General features: G+C 43.9%; 1 protein-coding gene across 1 annotated transcript in view; it reads right to left on the bottom strand.

Moving 5' to 3' along the window:
- The window catches only part of NVL (nuclear VCP like), a 133,752-nt gene that overhangs the window by 75,568 nt on the left and 41,143 nt on the right, over positions 1-17,041 (bottom strand). The window contains exons 9-10 of the mRNA XM_073628327.1: positions 9,521-9,655; positions 3,631-3,732 (exon numbers count right to left, since the gene is read on the bottom strand). Coding sequence (XP_073484428.1) covers positions 3,631-3,732; positions 9,521-9,655 — 237 coding nt within the window. The remainder of the gene's footprint in view (positions 1-3,630; positions 3,733-9,520; positions 9,656-17,041) is intronic.

Raw genomic sequence — 17,041 nt, 5'->3', positions numbered from 1 at the left:
TGCACTGGCCAATACCTTTATTTAGTATGCTCTTAAAGCACTCCCATTTTTCCTCCGTGTTCTTTGTTGCTAGAACTTTATCCCATTTAATATCTTCTAGTGAACTGCGCAGTTTAGGGAAGTTGGCTCTTTTGAAATTCAGTGTCTTTGTATTACCCTTGTGCTTCATATTTCTGTGATTTATACTGAAACGAATTGACCTGTTGTCGCTGTTTCCTAAGTTGCCCCCTATTTCCACATCCGCGATCAGTTCTGTATTGTTAGTAATTAGTAGGTCTAGTAACTCAATTTCTTGTTGGTGCATTCACCATCTGACCCATGAAATTGTCCTGCAAGATATTTAGAAAATGACGAGCCTCAGACGAATGCAAGGTTCCTTCCGCCCAGTCTATATCTGGATAGTTATAATCCCCCATTATAATGACACTTCCCAGCATTGCCGCCATGCCACACTGATAGGTGGTCCGCCTCCCCCTCATGTTAGGGGGCCTATAGCATACTCCCTGTATTACTTTCCCCTTAGTTTCCTCCCTTTGAAGCTCCACCCATAAGGACTCCACCTCTTCCATTGCTCCATTAGTGTTGTCATCCCTCACATTCACTTGCACATCATTCTTGATGTACAGGCATACCCCACTCCCCCTTTTTTACACTCCCTATCTCTGCAATATAGGAAATACCCCTCGATGGTAGCCAACCAATCAGAGCTGTTAAACCAAGTCTCTGAGATTCCCACAAAATCGAAATCCTCCTCGAACATCAGCAGCTCCAGTTCTCCCATCTTGTCAGCCAGACTTCTAGAATCAGTGTACAAGCATAATAACACAAAAAACACCAGCAGACTGTAACAAAAAAACTTTTACCAGGGCTTCCCTTAAATAATAACTTAAAGGGTTAGTTCGCCTTATTAGAAAAAAAATTAAAAAGGTGAACTTATCTCTGTGGATAAGGTGCAAGAAAGGAAGCAAGGAAGCAAGGAAGAAGAGGGGGAGAGGGGAGGAAGAGAGAGCGGGGATTTTGAATCCCCAGACTACTACACTGGCTGCATGGGCACTGACAGCTCATCACCCACAGGAGGCAAGTACAGTGAGGACTGGGGGATGTACGGTAGTAGAACCCTTACTCTTAAGTATGTTGTAAAATTCCTTCTTATATAACTGGATTAAATTTGTCCATATAAAACTTAAATTCACAGTCTTTTCCGCTACTCCTTTCCACACTACAGTCCCAACAACACAAAGATCTAGCTGTAGTGTTTCAGGATTTCTTGCTCATAGCCCCATTGTTGCAGTTCAACATAAGGAGTGGGATCAACACCAGAGAATACAATACACTCACTATACAGTCATCAGAGTTACCAAGCAGTCAGAAGCACTTCTGTAGCCAACAGCTTCTGAGGAATACAAATACTCTCGTTAAGAAATGGTCCCCAGTAGTGTCCACTTTGATCTGTTGGCTTCTCAAGTCCAACTTCTCACACAAAGATCCAAGTGAGAAAAAGTAAAAATTAAAAGTGAGAGGATTACTTTTTACTAAAATAAAAACAAGATATAGAATCGTTCACACTAGAGTGTGAGAAGCCCAGAAGCACTTGGTGTGGAGCGGATGTGGAGATTCTCGGTGTGTGACATCAGAAGTCACACCGACACTCTGATGTGATCTGTTTTATATCTTGTTTTAGTTTGAATAAAAAGCAAAAGCTGAACTTTTTGTTTTCTCAAGTAGATACTTGTGTGAGGAGTAGGGCTTGAGAAGTCACCAGATCAGAGAGGTCACTGCCAGGATCATTTTTCCTCAACATCTATTGGCTGAAGAAGCACTTCTAATCTCTTGGTAACTCTGGGATCTAAACATTTGCCAAGTGTATTTTAATATACTCGATGGTGGTGTCGTGCCTTGTGTTGAGCTGACACAAAAGGTTAATTTCCAAGAAGTAATACAAACGTGGTCCCTATACCAGGCTTTGTGCCTTGTCCACTCATGTTTACTTCAATGCAGACCTCCAGATGGACACCATCTTGTCAAAAGTATTGGGGCGCTTGCCTTTGCACGCACATGAACTTTAATGGTATCCCAGTCCTTGCTTTGTGCACTGGTCCAAATCATTTGGTGGAGGGGGGATTAGGGTGTGGGGTTTTTTCAGGGGTTGGGCATGGCCCCTTAGTTACAGTCAAGGGAATTCTTAAGGCTTCAGCATACAAAGACATTTTGGACAATTTCATGCTCCCAACTTTGTGGGAACAGTTTGGGGATGGCCCCTTCCTGTTCAAACATGACCAATGCACAAAGCAAGTTCCATAAAGACATGGATGAGCAAGTTTGGGGTGGAGAATCCTGACCTCAACCCAATAGAACACCTTTGGGATGAATTTGAGCGGAGACTGCGAGCCAGGCCTTCTCGTCCAACATCAGTGCACTTCTGGAAGAATTGTCAAATATTACCATAGCTATGCGCAGCCTATTGCATTAGGGTGTGCACCCCAAAGCTCAAAACACACATGCCTTTCTCTTCAGCCTCAGCTGCACGGGACAGTGAATGAATGGGAAGTGCTCTGTGCTGAGCCGCTTCCTGTTCATTCACAAACGGAAGCATAGTAAACACGGTTTACTATGCTTCAGTAAACAAATGTGGTCACTGTGTTAATTTAGAAAAGGAAGGGCCTGGTACATTAAATATTTACAAGCCCCTTTCCCTGCTCTCCATTCTGAAACATCCCCCGCAGCAGCCGAGGAAGAGGAGAAGAGGGAAAGCCAGCAGCACTGCAGGGAGGGGAAGCCAACATGGGGGGGGGGGGGGGGAGCGGCAGCGCATGTAGTGATTAGGGTGTACCCAGGCACACCCCCTGCGCATGTCTATACCATAGACACACTCCTAAACCTTGTGGACAGTCTTCCCAGAAGAGTTAAAGCCGTTATAGCTGCAATGGGTGGGCCAACTCAATATTGAACCCTACGGACTAAGACTGGGATGCCAATAAAGTTCATGTGCGTGTAAAGGCAGGTGTCCCAATACTTCTGGCAATATAGTGTACATACCCTTCTGCTTTTTCTCCCAGCTGCAGAACTAAGTGGTCAAAGTCACATGTAAGCTACAAGACACTGGAGTCGTAGATCAGACAAAACCTATGGACTGCCCTGTGACAAAGCTACCTGGCCTAGCACTGTCCTATGAGCGAATCATATGCACCTCCATACCTCAAGTATTTCCTTCAGCTCCTGATGCAAGTAGGAAGTTTTACACATATTGGTCATGGTCTTATGACAGCAAATCAGAATAACTAACTATTGCCTTGCTGGTTTGCACTAAAGTCTAGACCTCAACAACAACCTGATCAATGGGTGACATAACAGGCCATCCCTTAACCAGGTGCACCAGTTTGGTAAGACTGTGATTTTTCAGAACAATCTTCTTGACATATAAGAAAGGAAAAACAGACCTCATCTCAGCCTTTTGGTTCTTACCACAGTATGTTCAGAGTAAAAAATGGAGCCGGAAAAGGAAATAACTTGGCATAGGAGGCTCACCACAGCTGTAAAAATACCGACAATATACATCTAAAGAAAATAGTCAATGCATAAATCCGCTGAGCATCAAAGCATGGAAACTAAACGATGCATCATAGACCTTACCACAGACTGGTCGAAGAGTTCCCTCAGCTTTTGTTCAGATTCCCCAGAGACTCCAGACACCATTTCTGTAGCTGCAACCTTGAGCATTGGTAACTCCAATTGCTGCAAAAAACAAAAAAGATTACTGAAGTATAAGAATGATATAATAAAAAAAAAAAAAAAAAAACTATCCTTTTTATAAATAGGATTTAAAAAACAAAAAAAAATATAACTTAAATATTGCAACTAATCAGGCTTTAGGCTGCATTCGATTTCTTTTTTTCAAGCCTTTCCCTTTATTTTCACTCAGTGATCCTGCCAGTAACCTACTTATTGGTCCAAGGGTGACAATGATCACTGCTCACTGTATCATATCTATAGAGTGGCAGCAAAGTTTCTCTAGGACATGACTACAGATCCCCCCCCCCCCCCCTTCCTTAATGAGGGGGAGGGGGTTCTGTAATCCACAGGGATAGCTGGGAACATTTTAAGTAATAAGAGCATAGAGGAGGCAGACAGGACAGTACGTTGCGATCTAAGGCGCAGTGAATGGGTATTTCTAACACATATTGAACTGATACAAACAAAATGCTTTCAATTGCAGAATTTAGCAAGACAAAATTAGGCAAATAAGAAGTTTATTTTAAGGCTTGGTTCACACTGATGCAATGTTAGACATCACATGTGATTTGTACTGCACTGCTACGCAGATCACATGCGAGGTCTGTCTGATGCAAATTCAGCCATACAGATTGTATGGCTGAATTTGCATCGTATTCGCTGGTTCCCACATCACATATGTGAACCGAGTCTCAAGGTTTAAATGCACTTTAATATGCCCAATTTGTTGTTATAAAGGTTATCAACCTTTTCCTACTAAAACCAATCCCTCTATAGTTGTAATTTCAAGTTTTGGTTCTATTTCTGCTAATGGACGTCAATGTTTAGCTTTACAAGCATGCTCTCTCCGAGAAGTTCGAAAAAACAAAACAAAACAAAAACATTTTTCATAGTTTGTTATAAAATTTTGCAAACAGGTAATTTTTCTCCTTTCCTGATGGGCACCGATAGGCTGCACTGATAAGGAGGCACTGATGGGCAACGATTGGCAGCATTGGTGGGACTGCACTGATAATCAGTGCCGATGTCCCTTTAACACAAGCCAGTTATCGGCTTTCTTCTTCTCTCCTCACGCTGTCAGCGTGAGGAAAGAAAAGCCGATAACCGGCTTGGGTTAACATCCTGTAAGCTGCTGTCATTAGACACAGCTGATCACGTGGTAAAGGGCCGCTGTGATTGGACCTTTACCCTGATCTGTGATCAGCCGAGTCTGAAAGGGCTCAGCACTCACAGAGCACGCTGCCCGTGTGCCGCAGGGGGGTGCACGTCGATGGACGTCGTCCCAGCTAACTAAGCCCGCGCCCCAGCCATCTTTCGGCTATAGCACGAGGCAGGAAGTGGTTAAAAGAATATCTAAATGCTCCTGTGTTCTAAGCCCAGTAACAAATCTGACGAGCAGGCCTCAAAGTGATAGCAGCGCCGAGCTAGCTCGCTCATCTGGAAAGGAAAAAATGTTCCCCAATGAGCGACAAGCACGGGGATCAGACTTGGATCCCCGCCAATGCCAGGCACTGTGTTTGGTATGAATCTTTAGGGGGAACTCCATGCCAAATTTTAAAGTACAAAAACCGGCATGGGTTCCCCTCCAAGAGCATACCTGACCCTTATCCGAGCACGCAGCCTGGTCAGTCAAGAAAGGGGGTGGGGACGAGCGAGCGTCCCCCCCCCCCCGAAGCACACAAGGCCGCATGCCCTCAACATGGGGAGGGGTTGTGCTTTGGGGCAAGGGGGGTGCCCTGCGAGCCCCCCCACCCCAAAGCACCTCGTCCCCATGTTGATGAGGACAAGGGCCTCTCCCCGACAACCCTGGCCGTTGGTTGTCGGTGTCTGCGGGCGGGGAGCTTATCAGAATCCGGGAGCCCCCTTTAATAAGGGGCCCCCCAGATACCAGCCCCCCACCCTATGTGAATGAGTATGGGGTACATACTCCGGTGCCTTCTTCCTTCTGCCGGGCTCCTCCACTATCTTCTGCTCTTTTGCCGCTCTTTTGCTAGCGGAGGAGCCCGGTCTTCTGACACGTCTTCTTTCCTCTCCTCTTCCTGAGATGTTGACACGACGCTCCCTGTCGTTGTAATGTTGTGAGCGAAGTCCGCAACCAAATTATATAGGCATGGGGCGTGGCCACCGGGAGATGACCCCCGGTGACCCCGCCCCTTATGTCGTCACAGTCCCGGGGCATGATGGGACCATGCCAGTTTTTTATTTTTGAGCTCCCCCTCAAGATTCATACCAAACAGTGCCTGGCATTGGCGGGGATCCAAGTCGGATCCCCGTTCAATACGAGTCGGTACCCTGTCGAGTTGCTATGGAAATAAATGCAACTTCAGCTAATCGCACTGTACAAATGCAGCTGATCGCAGTGCCTGGAGTCTTGAATTTCACAGAAAAAAAAAAAAATGCTTTTTACTGCGGCAGAATAGCCGTCCGTGTGAAAGGCGCCTAAACACAAACAAGAAAAAAACCTTCTTTCACCTCCCCTGAGTGAGCCACATCCTCCTTCGTGTCTCACACTCTCCCCCTCCCAGACACTGCAGCTCACAGTGGGTGGGATTCAGCAGCAGAGGCAGTGCAGGCAATCAAGAAAGCTGTGGGCAGGATCAAGTGTGGCCTGTGAATCAGCAAGGACAATGCTGGTAACTACAACCCAGCAATCTCTCAAAGTGTAGTGTACGCAAAAGCACAGCCTACATGCGTGTGACCTCCATGAGCTAAATTTAGAAGTGCAGCAGCTTTGTCACCCCATCATAAGAAACTGCATTGGACTTCACTGGCAGGATTGACAAGTATTTGTAAAGCTTTGTAGGGTGACACATGTATTAAACCCAAAAACAAAAATGTATTAAATTGCAGCTTGCCAATTTTTAGATGTGACGGCTGTATTTGTTTTCATTTTTTAGGCTTCCTCCCCTTTATTTTTACCTGGTGAACTGGCCAGCAAGTCTTATTTTTTAACTTCCTACAGCAGCCCAAGCAGTCCAGACAAAGTAGCAGTTGGAATAGTGAAACAAACCAGTTAAAGTGGAACTAAAGTTGCACTGTTATTCACTGGGAGCTGGCAGGATTTTTTTTGTTTTTTTTTTTGCAGAAGAGACATGCAAGGTCTCTTCTACAATAAAATTCACCTACCTGCCTGCACTCAGCGATCCCCACATGCTTACAGAGGCCGCCCAAATCCCTGCGTGCTAGAATGACGGCCTCTTGTGCATGTCCAGTAGTGACGCCATCCTGCGCAGGCCAAAAACCGACACAATTGAAAATGTCAGCACCGGCGAGGGACAGGACCTTTGGAGGAAAAGTGAATATTTGCTGCCCTCAGTTTCGCAATAACACTGACAGGGATGCTTACAGTAGTCAGCTTATATTCATTTATATAAAACCTTTTTCTTTATAAAGTTATTTGCGCTGTCTTTAAGTGTCAAGGACACTGCATTTATATAGAGATCAACAGGTAGTTTCTGTACCTGATGAAAATGTTCTTGGCCTGAACCACTATTCTAAAGCACCCTTCAAAACTTGTCCACTTAATTTACAAGTTATTGTATAACAGGTAAGAGACAGATCTTTAGGACAAAGCAATATTCTTGCAGTGCTGTTTTTGTCATGTTGTTACTGTCGAATGACAGCAATCACCAGCTCAAAGTCTATTTGGCCAATACCCAGCTGCTTCAGTGTGACAATGGCACTTAGTTACAAAGCATGTGGGAAGAGCTTGATGCAAAGACTATGTGCCTATATGCTTTAAACCATGGGTGCTCAACCTGTGGCCCTCCAGCTGTTGCAGAACTATAAGATCCATGAAGCATTGCAAGCCATTGATCGTTACAAGTATGGCTTCTCCTGCTCCCTGGCCGACATGAGAGAGAACCCAGATGTCAGAAACTACCAATGCCCGGCGCCCAGCAACGCTATCGCTGCCTTGTGGGTGCCGTGCCCCTACACACTGATGGATGGAGGAGATAGGGGCGCGGTACTGCATTTCACAGGTACACTCATAAGAGATCTGGGTTCCCTCACAAGTGCAAGACATCATCTATCAGCAACCGTGCATTGTGGATGCGTGGCCTGCCCACTGGGGATATTGAGATTTAGGATCCCATGTGAGTTTAATTGCGCCACTCTATCACGCTTACAAGCCAGATATGGAGTCCCAGCCTCCCGTATCATATGCATCAAATCATCTTTACATAGGCAAGCTAATGGCAATCACACTTTTGTAACAAATAGCCTTTTTTTTTTTTTGAAGATACCTCCACTTGGAGACACACCATTGCAGTTTTTGGATATTTATTTATTGGATGTTTCACGTTTTCTTCATAGGGCCAAAGTGGGGCCTGTGTATCCATCTTGCTTTGCGTATTAACATACCCGAACATTGCTCATCAGGTACGATGACCCTATTTATCCGATTCCCTATTTATTTGTCTTCTGAAATGTTCAAACACTAGTTTCTTGGAGGGCAATTTTTTTTTTTTTTATAGATCATTGGATGAAGCCACTTGCTAATTTTGGGCCTGCTCCACTAGGCCCCCCCTTCATTCCTTGTGGGTTTGTGACTCTACTGCCCTGATTTGAGACCCTTCTGAGATGTGCTGCAGCTGCTTTACCCTTTGTGAATCTGGTCTATTTACTGATGTAAGTTGATATGTTGTGGTCATAAGCGTTTCATGGTTGTAAGTTTTGCATATGTATTAGGCCGATATACGCTCTCTTGTTATTTGTATATTCAGGTATGTTCCACCTGACATCCTCTGAAGAAAATTGTCTACACCTGAAAAGCGTCAGGAGCAATCAGTGGCAACTAATCATTAGCTTAGGTATGGGTGCATGTTATTTCTGCTTCCGGTTGAACAAACGGGTGGCAAATAATTAATCCGCTTATGTATGGTGTACGCTTTATCTATTTCTAATGGGAGAACAGTAGATTACACTGTATAGGTAAAGACCAGTTCGAAATTTGGAAAAGAACAACCGACGGACTTTAGTGGTACCAGAAGAGGACAATGGAAATCCAATAGATTGGAAAAGAACAGCCGACGGACTATCTATTGGATTTCCATTGTCCTCTTCTGGTACCACTAAAGTCCGTCGGTTGTTCTTTTCCAAATTTCGAACTGGTCTTTACCTATACAGTGTCATCTACTCGAATTACGAATTTCGAATTACACAGCCAAAAACTTGCTGGTGCTTTGGACACTAAAAGCTGAGGCTAGTAGTAGAGTGCTGGACTGGTTTGTGGATTTGTACATATACATTATCTTCTGGTAGTGGTGGGCATTTTAATAACTGCCCAGATCTTTAATACTTTTAGTGCAGCCTAAATGATCATGTCCTCCCAAAAGGGAGGGGGGCATGTAAATGACAGCTTGGACTACTTTCCCTGTACAATCACAGGCGGGGGGTGGGAAAAGGCAAGGGTAAACGAACTGCTGAAAAATCAGATCTGCTCCCTCGCCAGACAGGTCTGTGCTGTGAGCTATATTCAGCTGTTTGTTCAACTTTAAATCATTTTTTTATTACATTTATATGAGAAAAACATTGAATTAAAACCACAACTTTACAATACTGAGGTCTTATTTTCACAAACAAAGGGTGCAAAAAATATCAACCTATCACATGCCTGCTTTTTATGTTTGACCTGCAGTAAAGACGTAATTGGATTTGTTGCTGTGGACAGTAAAAATACATTTTCTTCACACAAGTCTTTTTTAAGGGTCTGGAATTTAGTTGTGTTCCTTGAAAGCAGTTCTAAGAACAAAATAATAAAAAATAAAAGCAGATAAGTGAGACTTACTCCAGCAATGGCCTGGGCCAGTAAAGTCTTCCCACACCCAGGAGGTCCATGTAACAAGAAGCCACGTGGTGGGACAACGCCCAGATGCTGGTACACCTCAGGGTGACGCATGTGAATCAGAAGCTTGCAGACCTCCTGCAAAAGTGACAACAGCATTTCAGGTAGGCATTCATAAATGGACACACTATTGGTTTTTAGTACGCTTTCTTCAGAACAAACATCTAATACAGGTTATATCTATGGTTACAGTTTGCAGAGGATGACATTCCTTTAAAACATAAACCTCAGTACTGCCCGCATGCTTGCTGGTACCTTCTGTATAACCAACAAAAGATTGGGGAGGGAGTTTCCTCTTCTAAATCTCTCTGATCTCTCCTGATACTCAGATGCAAAAAAAGAAAAGGAAAGGACATATGATTCATTCAATTTAGCACAGATCCGATGGGGGGGGGGAAATCGGCTTTAATTAGCCTCACCCGATACAAGAATCCGCTCACACCCTCAGCCTGAGGTATACTAGTAATTAGATAGAAAACTTCTAGGGGTGGTTGTCCTCTGAATAAAAAAGTTAGCATACAGAAGCTGGGAGAAGCCCAAAGAATTCTTCAAGGAGGACATGCCGGTGAATGCTAAATATCATTTATTGATTATCCAAGAAACATATACAAATCACGTTAATAATAGAAAACTACACCCTTCTCCAACACTAGATCACACACTTCATATCCATCTCACACACAGGCAGACATAAACCGATCCATCCTGGGATCAAATCTGGGGATGGGATCCTTCAAACATTTTTTGTTATGTAAATAAAGGATTGAAAACGTTACTATTCATGTAGAAAATATATGTTGAAATGTTCAATAGGATACTCCCATAGAGGTATAAACAGTATGCTTGCGGTATGTGGAAATCTCGAGTTTTATGGACTATTGATGCCGTGGTGCAAAGCCCGCTTGGTAACAGACATGAAAGTGCTATTGGTGGGGATCAGAGGCTGGATGCAGATATACTTCAAGGTAACTTAACACAAGGAAAAAACGGGATGTACTGGTGATGATTCCCTATGAGTACTAGGGGTAAGATACAGCTCACCGTTTGGAGTCTTGTGTATGGATAGTTGTAGCCCTGAGGATCTGGTCTTCGTTTCAGTAGCCCATTATCATGCCGACTGCATTGGAAACCCAGTACGGCATGTCAGATTCAGGTGATGACACCCAGAGATGATTAACGCTGTTCTTAGTCCAAGATTCAGGGATTTCAAAGGTTACAGGGCTGTGCCAGAGACCGCGGACCAAAGCAACACTTAAGTGTTGTTAGCGCCAGCAAGTGGGAAATAGTGGCAGCTCGAGGTACGTTGAAGGAGGATCAGAGTGGATGGTGGAGATCACCGTGTCTTCACCACGGATACCGTGATGGCATTATGCTTACATGTTTCGCTTGACATCAAGCTTCTTCAGAGCATGCGCAATGGTTCAAAGTCCTTGTTTAAGTAGTCAAGTAATTAGAAGATAATCATTTCCCATCAAGGACATCCCCAGAGCGCTACTGCCCAATCAAAGTATCATTTACAAACAGTGCAGACACACAGTAACGTACAGGGGCGATCCCTATGTGATTTACAATTAATATATACATATCTCCGCAAGGACATAAAATTTAAAAAGGTGATGAATCCAAGATGATAAATATTTAAGAAAGGGTGTGAAAACAGTAGCAACACTTGGTTGTTTACCCCTATCTCCTTAATTCATGGATCTGGAGTAGTTATGACCCCCGCTTGTATATATAGGTATAGATAGCCCCATAGGTAAATTGGTCACCTCATCCCATTGATTCATGGAGCTAAATAGTCATATAGCCACCGCTTCTGTATATAGGTGAAGAAGCTCCACGAGGGTATATCAATCTTACTCAGGATGTACCAGGTCCAGTTGAGGGGGGAGGAAAAACAAGGTAGTTATACCAAAATTATTGCTCTAGGAAAACGGATAAATTGCACTCATTGTTCAAGCTAAGGGGTTGCATACTGTTTAAGGTAGAGATCCACATTTTCTCTTTTTGGTATAGTATTCTGTCAAAGTCTCCCCTACGGGGTGGGAGGTTGAGTCTGTAGATAACTTTGCCCTTGAGGCCCTTCGGTTCACCTCCATGTGTTTTCAAAAAATGCAGAGATAGGGGATGGTCATCATCTTTTTTGATGATACGCTGTACATGTTCGCCAATCCTGACTTTCAGCTGTCTCTGTCTTTCCCACGTAGATCAGTCCACAGGGACGGACAGGTGAGCATGTATATAACACGTGTTGTTAAACAATTTATGAAATTATGGATTTTAAAATGTTTGCTACCAGAGCTGGCGAACATGTCAGTTTTTTCCACATATTTACAGATATGACATCGGCCGCATGGGTACATGCCCTTGAGTGGGGGGAGGCTAGTAAGCCAATCCCGTCTCTCCGGTCTGCGATATTCAGAGTGGACCAGGCTGTCCCTAAGGTTAGTGGCTCTTCTTGCTGCAAGTAGGGGCCGATCACCAACAATATTGCCCAGGATCGGGACCTCCGCTAGGATATGCCAATGACGACTAAGTACATTTTTGGTCTCTTCCCATTGTGCCCCAAATTTGGTAATGATCCTAATAGGGGAACAACTGGAACTATTTGATTGTTTTTCCTTGATAGTATCAGAAAGGAGAGATGACCTATCGGTTTGCAGAGCCCTTCTCTAAGCCCTCCTGATGCAGGTATGGGAGTAGCCACGGTCCAGAAATCTCCCATAGAGTTCAAGTGCCTCAGTTCTAAAATCCGATTCTTTCGAGCAGTTTCTCCTGGAACGGAGAAACTGGCCTACTGGAATTCCCTGTATCAATGATCTAGGGTGGTGACTAGAGGCCAGCAATAAAGTATTTGCTGCCGTTTCTTTTCTAAATGTTTTTATAAAGAGTCTACCCTCCTTAATCTGTATAGTGAGGTCCAGAAAGGGCAGGGTGGCCAAATCAAAGGAATAGGTAAGTCTAATGTTCCTGTCATTACTATTAAGCTCCTCAATGAAGGAAATCAATTCCAAGGGTGAACCCCCCCCATACCATAATCACGTCATCAATGTACCTCAGCCACAGATGACAGTGGCTGAGATACAATGACGAGGGATATACACATTCCATTTCCCACAGCCCCAGGTGCAAACATGCATATGCAGGGGCCCAGGGGGCACCCATCGTGGTGCCCCTAATTTGCCAATAGTATTTTCCGAGGAATTGAAAGCAGTTGTGTTCCAACATGAATTGCAATAAGTCCACAATAAATTCATTCTGTGTGGCTAGCAGAGGGAACTTATGATCTAAAAAATAGTGTACTGCTTTCAAGCCCCAGCTGTGTGGAATCGATGTATATAGAGATTCAACATCAATTCCAACTAAAATAGCTTCTGGTGGCACTGAGACTCTGTCTAATTTCCTAAGTACATTGCGTGTATCTTGTACAAATGAGGGGAGTTCACATACCAGATCTTTAATCAGGGCATCAACAAATTTTCCAACCCTCTCTAGTGGACCATTTATAGTCGAAACGATCGGCCTCCCCGGGGGTTTGGTGATGGATTTGTGGAGCTTTGGAATGGTATAAAAAGGTAGGGATGTTAAATTCCTTAACGCTAAGAAATCTACATTCCTTACGGGTGATAAGATGTTCCTCTTGGGCTATATTAAGTTTAAAGTTAAGAGTGGCCACAATTTTAGGAAAAGGATTTGAAGAAAGCTTCTGATAGGTGGTTTCATCTTGAAGGAGACGCATAGTTTTTCCTTCATACAGGCTCGGGGAGAGCAGTACAGTATTGCCCCCCTTGTCACTACCCTTTATGATGATGTCATTAGCTTCTTCAAGTTCCTTAAGTGCCTTCCTTTCTGCTTTCGTGAGGTTATCCGGTCCTTTGTGTTTCCAATCTATCTCGGATAGGTCATTTTTGACCTGTTCCAAAAATAAGTGGATCCGTTTATGCTTGGAGAGTGGGGGCATTTTGAGGAACTTAATGAGGAGTTTAGATGGACGGGGACAACTAGATGAGGAGCTATTTGTTTCATTTTGAGTCAAAGTCTTGGTTCTCTTGAAGCAAAGCTATTAATGCTTCAAGAGATTCACGTTCCTCTTTAGTTTTTTTCATCTGTTTCTACAATATGTTTTCTTCCCCGTTCCGTGTGCCAGTATCTAAAGATTACTTAACAAGAGACTAACATCTTTGTATACTTCAAATTCACTCATTGTAGCCGTAGGTGAAAAAGACGGCCCTTTCTGTAAAAAGGATATATGGTGCTGATTAAGGGGAAAGTCAGATAAATTAACCACCTTCCTATCCAAGTGTGACCTATCAATACTATGGGTATTGGACTTGTCTATTGTGTCTGTTAGATTTTCCGTGACCCTGATCTGAGTTCTCTTTGGTTTCCTTTTACATCTCTCTCTCTCTTCCTTGGCCTCCAATATTGGTCTGAGGAGGGAATCTGCCGGTGGATGGCGTTTTTAATTGGTCCTTTCTGAAACCCTGATCGTCTAGGGTGCCCCCCTCCTGTTCTAAAAAAGCAACTGCTTTTTCCTGGTGTCCAGATTCACTGTCAGTAGATGATTGTCTAGAGTGGGCTGTATTTGATCTATTTCTCCTATTTCCTCTGCGGAACCTACTCCTACCTCTAGGTATAGTCAGATCAAAAATATCCCCGCTTTCCCAATCTAATAGGTTCTGTTTGAATTTTTCTTGTTTGGTAGATTTTGGGGTTTTCTGTGTTTTTTTTTTTACTTCTTTTTTAAGGAGGTCATTACTTTTGATAAACACAGGGTCTAATTTGTATGTTCCAATAGCTGCACACTGTTAAATTTCTTTCTTAATTTCCTCTAATTGTAGCTGTTCCTCCTCAACAATCATATGTAGAATGGCCAGTCCACGTTCCAAGCAGCTTTGTTTCCAACGCTCGAGGAATCGTGGTGTATGTAAGTGGCCAGCTGGAGTGACCTTCTCCCTTAGACTCCTTGGGATGATTTTATGCTCAATATGCGATTTTAGTGATGAAATGTCCCATTTTCTGTTGAGAAATTTTATAGTAAGTTTTTTTATGGTTCTTTAGTAGTTTTTTCAGACAGTCATCACCATTATTGTGTGTAGTGGTTGAGTCACAAGAAAATGCTGATTGTATCTCAATGTCGATTTCTTCGTCCAAGAGATAGGCCATATTGAGGTGCGCAATACATATCAGTGCTTAAATCGGACACCGATCAGAATACCGGATCGCCCCATACACTAATTAAAATATGAGTTGGAGAACTGGGTGTATATGGAAATGGAGAGAACACGGTCCACAAGGGAAGTATAATCCCAAGCTATTACAATAATGCAAAAAAAGAAAAGGACCGATGACTCATTCAATTTTGCACAGATCAGATGGGATTAAAAAGAATCGGCTTTAATTAGCCACCACTAGATCATTGATACAGGGAATTCCAGGAGAAACTGCTCAGAAGAATCGGATTTTAGAACTGAGGCACTTGAACTCTATGGGAGATTTCGGGACCGCGGCTACTCCCATACCTGCATCAGAAGGGCTAAGCGAAGGGCTCTGAAAACAGATAGGTCATCTCTCCTTTCTGATACTATCAAGGAAAAACAATCAAATAGTTCCAGTTGTGCTCCTATTAGGATCATTACCAAATTTGGGGCACAATGGGAAGAGACCAAAAATGTACTTAGCCGTCATTGGCATATCCTAGCGGAGGCCCCGATCCTGGGCAATATTGTTGGTGATCGGCCCCTACTTACAGCAAGAGCCACTAACCTTAGGGACAGCCTGGTCCACTCTGAATATCGCAGACCGGAGAGACGGGATTGGCCTACTAGCCTCCCCCCACTCAAGGGCATGTACCCATGCGGCCGATGTCATATCTGTAAATATGTGGAAAAAACTGACATGTTCGCCGGCTCTGATGGTAGCAAACATTTTAAAATCCATAATTTCATAAATTGTTTAACAACACGTGTTATATACATGCTCACCTGTCCCTGTGGACTGATCTACGTGGGAAAGACAAAGACAGCTGAAAGTCAGGATTGGCGAACATGTACAGAGTATCATCAACAAAGATGATGACCGTCCCCTATCTTTGCATTTTTTGAAAACACATGGAGGTGAACCGAGGGACCCCAAGTGCAAAGGTATCTACAGACTCAACCTCCCACCCTGTAGGGGAGACTTTGACAGAATACTATACCAAAAAGAGAAAATGTGGATCTTTACCTTAAACAGTATGCAACCCCTTGGCTTGAACAATGAGTGCAATTTATCTGTTTTCCTAGAGCAATAATTTTGGTATAACTACTACTGTTTTTCCTCCCCCCTCAACTGGACCCGGTACATCCTGAGTAAGATTGATATACCCTCATGGAGCTGTCTTCACCTATATACAGAAGCGGTGGCTATGACTATTTAGCTGCATAAATCAATGGGATGAGGTGACCAATTTACCTATGGGGCTATCTATACCTATATATACACAAGCGGGGGCAGGCATGTACTGGCCATTGGGACTACAGGGAGTTTCCCAGTGGGCCGATGGCTCAGTGGGCCGATTTCAGTGACAGTGGACCGCTGCCTCCCTCCGGTCCTCTGTCCCCCCCCCCCGCAGTGCTCACCTCCTCTCCCTTGCTAGTTATGCAGCGCGCCTGAATACAGACATGATGCTCAGGAGTCAACACTGAGAAACTCATCATACGATCTGGAAGGAGGGCGGCCTCACTTTCCTGCCTAATCTTGTCCCATTGGGGGAGGGGGGGGGGGCGCCAAACTGATTCTTTGCCTCAGGTGAAATAATGTCTAGCTTCCCCACTGGTACTGCCTATAAGAGAAATAATGTAGAATGGCTAATGGCTAGTGGGGGGGGGGGGGGGGGGCTTGGGTGGCAAGCCGTCATGGGAGAGACCTGTCAAAGTGGGCCAGTCTGGATGAAGTCCAGGGCCAAATTTTTGTCCCAGTCCAGCCCTGAGCGGGGGTCATAACTACTCCAGATCCATGAATTAAGGAGATAGGGGTAAACAACCAAGTGTTGCTACTGTTTTCACACCCTTTCTTAAATATTTATCATCTTGGATTCATCACCTTTTTAAATTTATGTCCTTGCGGAGATATGTATATATTAATAATTATATTAAGTATATATTAATTGTAAATCACATAGGGATCGCCCCTGTACGTTACTGTGTGTCTGCACTGTTTGTGAATGATACTTTGATTGGGCAGTAGCGCTCTGGGGATGTCCTTGATGGGAAATGATTACCTTCTAATTACTTGACTACTTAAACAAGGAATTTGAACCATTGCGCATGCTCTGAAGAAGCTTGATGTCAAGCGAAACATGTAAGCATAATGCCATCACGGTATCCGTGGTGAAGACACGGTGATCTCCACCATCCACTCTGATCCTCCTTCAACGTACCTCAAGCTGCCACTCTTTCCTACTTGCTGGCGCTAACAACACTT

This window comes from Aquarana catesbeiana, linkage group LG04, assembly GCF_042186555.1.
Source record: "Aquarana catesbeiana isolate 2022-GZ linkage group LG04, ASM4218655v1, whole genome shotgun sequence".
In the NCBI taxonomy this organism is placed as follows: Eukaryota; Metazoa; Chordata; class Amphibia; order Anura; family Ranidae; genus Aquarana; species Aquarana catesbeiana.
This window is presented reverse-complemented; position numbering and strand designations above follow the sequence as displayed.